We start from the raw sequence: 7,479 nt of genomic DNA on the forward strand, positions 1-7,479 counted from the left end.
TATCACGGATCTGAAGAATCTTATCCGTTGCCTCTTGAATAATCTCAGGGCCAGTGAACTGTTTTTCCCCAACCTCATGCCAGCTGAGAGGAGATCGGCATTTTCGTCCATACAAAGCTTCGAAAGGAGCCATTTGAAAACTGGAATGATAGCTATTGTTGTACGAGAATTCTATCAATGGTAGATGCACATCCCAGTTACCACCAAAGTCGATGACACAAGAACGGAGCATGTCCTCTAGGGTTTGAATAGTACGCTCGGTCTGTCCATCCGTCTGAGGATGAAAGGCCGTGCTAAAATTCAAGTGCGAACCCATAGCGGACTGGAAAGTTTGCCAAAGACGAGAAGTAAAGCGACCATCACGGTCAGAGATTACGTCTAAAGGTACGCCATGGCGACTTATAATCTCATCGGTATAGATCCTAGCAAGTTTCTCCACTTTATAATCTTCACGGATAGGAAGAAAGTGGGCTAATTTAGTTAGACGGTCAATGATCACCCAAATACTGTCATGACCGGCAGGCGTACGGGTAATTTAGTAATAAAGTCCATAGCAAGACTGTCCCATTTCCAAACTGGGATTTTAGGTTGCTCTAAAAGTCCGGAAGGACGCTGATGTTCAGCTTTCACCTTCAGACAGGTGAGGCATTTAGAAACATACACAGCAATGTCCTTCTTCATGTCGGGCCACCAATAAGTCATACGCAGATCCTGGTACATCTTATCGGCTCCTGGATGGATAGAGTAACGAGATTTGTGAGCCTCATTCATAATGAGCTCACGAAGATTATCGCGATCTGGCACCCAGATGCGATTTAGATAGTACTGGAGACCATCAGATTTGGTTTCGAGTTGATTAACGTTAGCGCCATGAACTTCAACGGATAGACTTTCTTCATTAGAAGACGAATACTGAGCTTCGCGAATACAAGCATGCAAATCACTAGATATACGGATAGCCTGGACATGAGTCTTATGACTAAGAGCGTCGGCCACTACGTTCGCCTTACCAGGATGGTAGCGAATTTCGCAGTCGTAGTCGTTAAGCAATTCCACCCTAATGCCTCTATCTCATGTTCAGTTCTTTCTGGTCAAAGATATGCTGAAGGCTCCTATGGTCAGTGAAGACCACACACTTAGTACCATACAGGTAGTGTCGCCAGATCTTTAACGCAAAAACAATTGCACCAAGCTCCAGATCGTGAGTAGTATAGTTTTTCTCATGCACCTTGAGTTGTCGAGAGGCATAAGCGATAACCTTGTCCCGTTGCATGAGCATACAGCCCAAACTACGGTTCGAGGCGTCACAGTACACCACAAAATCGTCATTTCCATCAGGTAGGGTTAAAACGAGAGCATTACACAAAAGGTTCTTAAGAGTCTGAAAGGACTCTTCTTGTTCGGGACTCCATATAAAAGGTTTCTCCTTCTGGGTTAGAGTAGTAAGAGGAACAGCGATTTTAGAGAAATCCGCGATGAACCGGCGGTAATAACCCGCCAGTCCTAGAAAAGAACGAATCTCAGACACGTATCTAGGCGTACTCCAATTCTTCACTGCCTCAATTTTCGAAGAGTCAACATGAATACCCTGACTACTAACAATATGACCTAGAAACTGCACTTCATCAATCCAGAATTCACATTTAGAAAACTTAGCATATAGACGTTCACCACGCAAAAGTTCAAGCATAAGACGTAGATGGCGAGCATGATCAGCTTTAGACTTAGAATAAATAAAAATATCATCAATAAAGACTATAACGAAACGATCCAAATAAGGTTTGCAAACACGGTTCATAAGGTCCATGAACACGGCGGGTGCGTTAGTCAAACCAAAAGGCATGACCACGAACTCGTAGTACCCATATCGAGTACGAAACGCAGTTTTAGGAATATCATCTTCGAGAACACGTAGTTGATGATATCCAGAACGTAGGTCAATCTTAGAGAAACAGGACGCGCCTTGTAGTTGGTCAAACAAATCATCAATGCGGGGCAACGGGTAACGATTCTTCACGGTAAGCTTATTAAGTTCACGGTAGTCGATACACATACGAAACGAACCATCCTTCTTCTTGACAAACAAAACGGGAGCACCCCACGGGGAGGTACTTGGACGAATAAAACCTTTATCGAGCAGTTCCTGTAGCTGACTGGATAACTCTTGCATCTCGGAAGGTGTAAGACGGTAAGGAGCCCTGGCGACAGGAGTCGCACCAGGTACGAGATCAATACGAAAATCGACAGATCTGGGAGGAGGAAGACCAGGTAGATCCTCGGGAAAAACATCAGGGAAGTCACACACAACTGGAACATCGTTTATGTTCTTCCCCTTGCCCTTTTGTTCCACCACGTGGGCCAAGAAGGCAGGGTTCTGTTTACATAAACTCCGGCTCGCTTGTGTGCATGACATTAGCCTTAGTCCTTTCGAAGGTCGGTCCCCATAGACATGTAAAAGATCACCAGACGGAAGAGGGAGACGGACGAGCTTTTCGTGACACACGATTTCGGCATGGTTCTTACGTAACCAATCCATACCGATAATGACATCAAAACTACCCAAACGCATTTGGATAAGGTCAATGGTGAATACGTGATCGTTAAGTATCAAGGAACAATCACGCACGATAGAGTTCACAAGAATCGACTTACCATTGGCGACCTCAACAGAGAACGACTTTGGTAACTTGGAGCGTGTACAATTTATCAAAGACTCGAATTCCACGGACACAAAACTCTTATCGGCACCAGTATCAAATAGGATCGAAGCATAGAGATTATTAACGAGAAACAAACCATTCACCACGTCGTTGTTGTGAGCCTGGTTAGCATTGAGATTGAACGCTCGTCCACGAGCGGCTGCTTGTTGCTCTTGGTTTAGCTGGGGACAACGGTTACGGAGATGAGTAGTATCCCCACATTGAAAGCATTCACGAACGACATTGATCGGCCCTGGGTTCTGCAGAGGAGGAGCTGGAAGTGCTGCTTGTGCTGGTGGAGTAGGAGCTTGCTGAGCTTGAGGAGCAGGATTAGCTTGACGACAGTAAGGAGCCGTATGACCATAACGGTTACAACTGGTGCATAATCCGCATGCAGAGGTAGCAGGATGATGAAAGTTGCATTTCGCACACTTGGGATAAGACCCAGTGTATTGCTTCTTTGCTTCGGGAACAGCAGGGTTAGCAGCAGCAGGAGTAGGAGCAGGTTTTGCTGCAGGGTTAGCCGCAGGTGTAATAGCATTACATCCCGAGCCCCGAGCTTTCCGTTTCTTGTTCTTGCTGCCACTCGGCTGCTGAGTGACTTGATTTGCAGATTTTGAAGGAGCAGGGATAGCAAACTGCTTGTCACGCACACGATTGTTGAGACTAGCTGCGAGACGGTAGACTTCTTCAATAGATCCTAGCTGAGCTGCTTCGATGGAATCACGCATAGCAGGAGGCAAACCATTGATATACTTGGTTATCATCCGCTTAGGTGTCGAAACCAAGTGAGGAACGATAAAACTTAGCTGCTTGAACCGGGTAGTATACGCCATGTTGTCATCACCAACTTGCTTTAAGTGCCAGAATTCTTCTTCGAGCTTGAGCTGCTCATGGGGAGGACAGAACTCGAGCATCATGAGTTCTCGCCCCTCGGCCCACGGGAGAGCATAGGCTGCTTCATTAGTACGGATGTTTCTTTCATTGAACCACCATTCCAAAGCCCTACCCTGAAACACTCCAGTTGCACTCCTGGTTTTCAAATGTTCGGGGCATTCATTGTTGATGAAAGTGACCTCTATGCTATCAAACCACTCGAGCATAGCTGTCACCCCATCACTGCTCGTAAACGATTTGGGGTTGCAGAAGACGAAGTGTTTGTAGTTGAACTTGGTAGTTGTCGGCTTCTCTACCTTAGAGTCCACAGAGGATGGGGGAGTGGTAGATCCTTGAAGCTCAGAAACAATCTTTGGCACGACCCGAGCGATCTGGTCGGCCATGAATGACATCATCTTTTTCTGGGACTTCTCCCTTGATTTCCTTAGGTTGTCAGAGAGTCTTCGAGCAGACATCTACGAGTTCCAACATAAGGATCGTATAAGTCTAGGTACGAAGTCCCATAATAAAGATTCACTCACAATTGCTTAAAGGATTAAGATACGAGATAGACTAAATCACCACCAAAACGCACGACCTTCACATGGCACGTTGTACGAAGTTTGGTCAACATGTCAGAAACGCTTATATATAGGAAGTACCAGCGGCGTATCCACCACGCTTTGGGCACATCGCCTCTCCTCGTACTCGGTGTCATGCCACGCGTCGCAACACTCAACATAACCATCATCATCATCATCATCATATGTTCACATAGATTAATGGATTACCGTAGATTACTCATAGTTTACTTAGTTTAATCACATAGAATACTCAAAGTAGATCAGCGTAGAATGCCCAAGTAGATTAACATAGATCATTCCATACATTGGCATAGTTAGATTATCATAGCTTACTCAAGTAGACAGTTCAACATAGACTAACCAACAGACCAAGGTAGTTTAACATAGATTAGCTCAAAATAGTTTAATGCGCTAGATTATCATAGATTAACACAATAGATCAACCATATATCATGCTAGAATTTTCATAGATTACATAGTCTGCTAATAGATGGTATAAGCTTTCCATAGATTACATAGACATTCCGTAGATCACATAGCTTTCCATAGATTACATAGGCATTCCATAGACTTTCCATAGATTACATAGACATTCCGCACTGGTCTGCAAACACTAAATCTCGCATGGCACTTGGTGCGGAAGTTGGTAATATGCCAGAAGCACTTATATATAGGAAGTACCAGCGGCGTATCCACCATGCTTCGGACACACCACTTATGTCCCATACTTCCATGTCATCTTAGTGTTTCACACCATATCAACATATCATACCATAGACGATCAAGTTTACCACGTAGACTACACATAGAATAAAACTTCGTAAATTTAGTTTGATCTGAGATTAGAATTAACGTTTTAGGTTGCGGACAACGTGCAAGCTTGCGTAAAAGCATTTATAAATAAACGAAGAATTAAACTCAAAACCTTATAGTCAAAACCACTTTCATAAAATTGAGATAACATAAAAACGAGATAGGCTTTTAAAACATAGGATTGTTCCGGGTAGAGGAACGACGACTAACCAAAGTGATTCAAACCCCTTTCGAATTGAGGTAACGCGTCTTGACTTACTTAGACAAATACGTCATCGATGTTAGGCCTACGATATTCGTCCTTTTGGTCATTCCGCGTACTCAATTGATTGGCAGTTATGAGACTTTGGCGAGACATAAAATCATCAAGGAGTGGGACTAGTTATCAAAGTCTGAGTTTCACCTCTAACTTGACAGCATTGTACCCCAAAGGTTGTCGGCTCTTATCCGCAAACAAGACCTACTAAAATAATATGGAGATTTTCCATCAAGGTTCGGATGTCACTCCTATCCTGTGGGCAAATCTCGTGCTGAAATAAACACTGTGTAACAGTGTCTTCATAGTATAAAGTGTACATTGTATTAGCCTTAGGAAAGGCAGGTAAGTTTAATAGGAACATGTGCTGCTAGGAAGCAGATACGATAGAATGCATAAGTCTTAAACAATAAATAAGAGTCAAGTTCCTAGAACTATAGACTAGGGCAAGTATTCCTACTCATCCTAATTCCCTATAGTTATGGCTCTGATACCAATCTGTCACACCCCAACCGATGGCGGAAACATCAGGGTGCGAGCACTAGGCGTTCAGATTGCTCATGAGATTTCCATAACACTATTGCGACGATAGAGATTAATAGATTTCATGCATAAATTTTGTTTAAAAAAAATCCAACATCAACATCAAGTGCAAAACATAACAAAGATTGTTCAAATTATTCAATAAGTTTTCTAAGTTCACTAGGTGACGTTTCTAGGCATTCCCCTAGCTTGATTTCCATGATCCACCGCTACCTATCAACCTGCAACATGTATTAAAATATCAATACAAAAGTATTGGCGAGTATACATGTTTGATAATAGAATAATAGATTAAAACAACTCATATCCACAGTGTAAGCAATAAAAATAGTTTCAGCCGTGCTAGTGTCGCAGTCCACGCAGTGATAGCCCAAGTATCCCGATGCTTTAGTGTTTACCCAAGACTCAAGGTAAACTAGAATCCTCCTAACAATACCCCCGAAGAATAATGGGAGAGGTGCACCCCCTATAGCGCTACTATTGTTAAGGCGGAACTAAACACCCTGGATTAAACGTCACATAGCACAAATAGAATACTAGAATGCACAAGTTTTCACATACACAAAGGATAGAGTATAGATTTCCAAAAGCATTTAGTTTAATAGAATACATGTTACACCCCAAAATATAAAGTAAAAAGGGGATCGAGTATACTCACAGTGATTGCTTAACAGTCGCAACTATTATTGGATCAAAGGGAGCTCTTTTAGGATTAGCCTGATTAGATTGCAGTAAGGTAAGAGTCGAGCAGCATAACGGAATTGAATAAAGGAGTTAACAGGGTCACTGGATTAGACGGCTGTCCGATCGGATGGCCAGTCGACCGGATGGCCTTGTGTGTGTAAGGTGACAAAGGCTGCCCAATCGGATGGCTATCCGATCGGGTTGCCATCCGTTCGGGTAAGACATTCATGAAGATCATAAAGACTTACGTGGTTGTCCGATCGGACTGCCATTCGGGTGAGTTCACATGACTTGATATTCCAACCGGATGGTTGTTCGATCGGACGGCTGTCCGTTCAGACTTCCAAGATTGATAGCTCACCGATTCTGAGTTTGAAATTTAATGGTGACGTCTCGGTGCAGACTGAGGCAACAGTTACTTGTCATTTCACAGACATTCTGATCGGTCGGGAATCACCCCAGTCCGACCTGTTTGTCTGTTGTGACGGTTTTAAGCCGGAATCCATCCCGTGATCGTCTTAATCAGTGAGCAACCCGTTCCTAAACCAACTCTAGACCACCGATCGAGTCTACAGTCCGTTCCGGCACGTTTATCACCGAAGTAAATCAGAAATTGAAGAAAGAAATGAAGAAACTCAAGTTTTAGTATGAAAACCCTTAGATTTAGCTTAGATTTAATGTAAATACGTATGAAATACCTTAGATCCGGGCTAAATCTTGCTTAGAATGACATCACATGACAGTTGTACAAACCACCATGATGACATCACCCTCAAGAACTCAGACCTAAAAGATTTCACGGTGAAAAGTGTGATTTCAAGTGAGAATTACGTAGAGAATGATGTGTAGAGTAAGAAAGTACAAGAATCTAGCTTGAAACGTACCGAAATTGATGAGAAAATGAAGAAAAGCCGTGTGCGCGTGTTCTTGGTCGAGCAGAGCTATCACATCACTTAGAATGGTGATGTGACAGCTTATTTATAGGTGAAGGAGGAGAAGAGAAAGGGTGGTTCAGCTTGGGTGG

General features: G+C 43.3%; 1 protein-coding gene across 1 annotated transcript; it reads right to left on the reverse strand.

The window, feature by feature from the left end:
* Window positions 1-815: 815 nt before the first annotated feature.
* LOC110920426 lies at window positions 816-4,051 on the reverse strand. Its single transcript, XM_022164639.1, has 3 exons — window positions 2,450-4,051; window positions 1,259-1,723; window positions 816-917 (listed from the first exon to the last, which is right to left on the reverse strand). Exons 1-3 carry the CDS (start codon window positions 4,049-4,051, stop codon window positions 816-818), a joined length of 2,169 nt encoding a protein of 722 aa, XP_022020331.1.
* Between the last annotated feature and the right edge of the window lie 3,428 nt (window positions 4,052-7,479).

The sequence above is a fragment of the Helianthus annuus genome, chromosome 16 (assembly GCF_002127325.2).
Source record: "Helianthus annuus cultivar XRQ/B chromosome 16, HanXRQr2.0-SUNRISE, whole genome shotgun sequence".
NCBI classification, from domain to species: domain Eukaryota; kingdom Viridiplantae; phylum Streptophyta; class Magnoliopsida; order Asterales; family Asteraceae; genus Helianthus; species Helianthus annuus.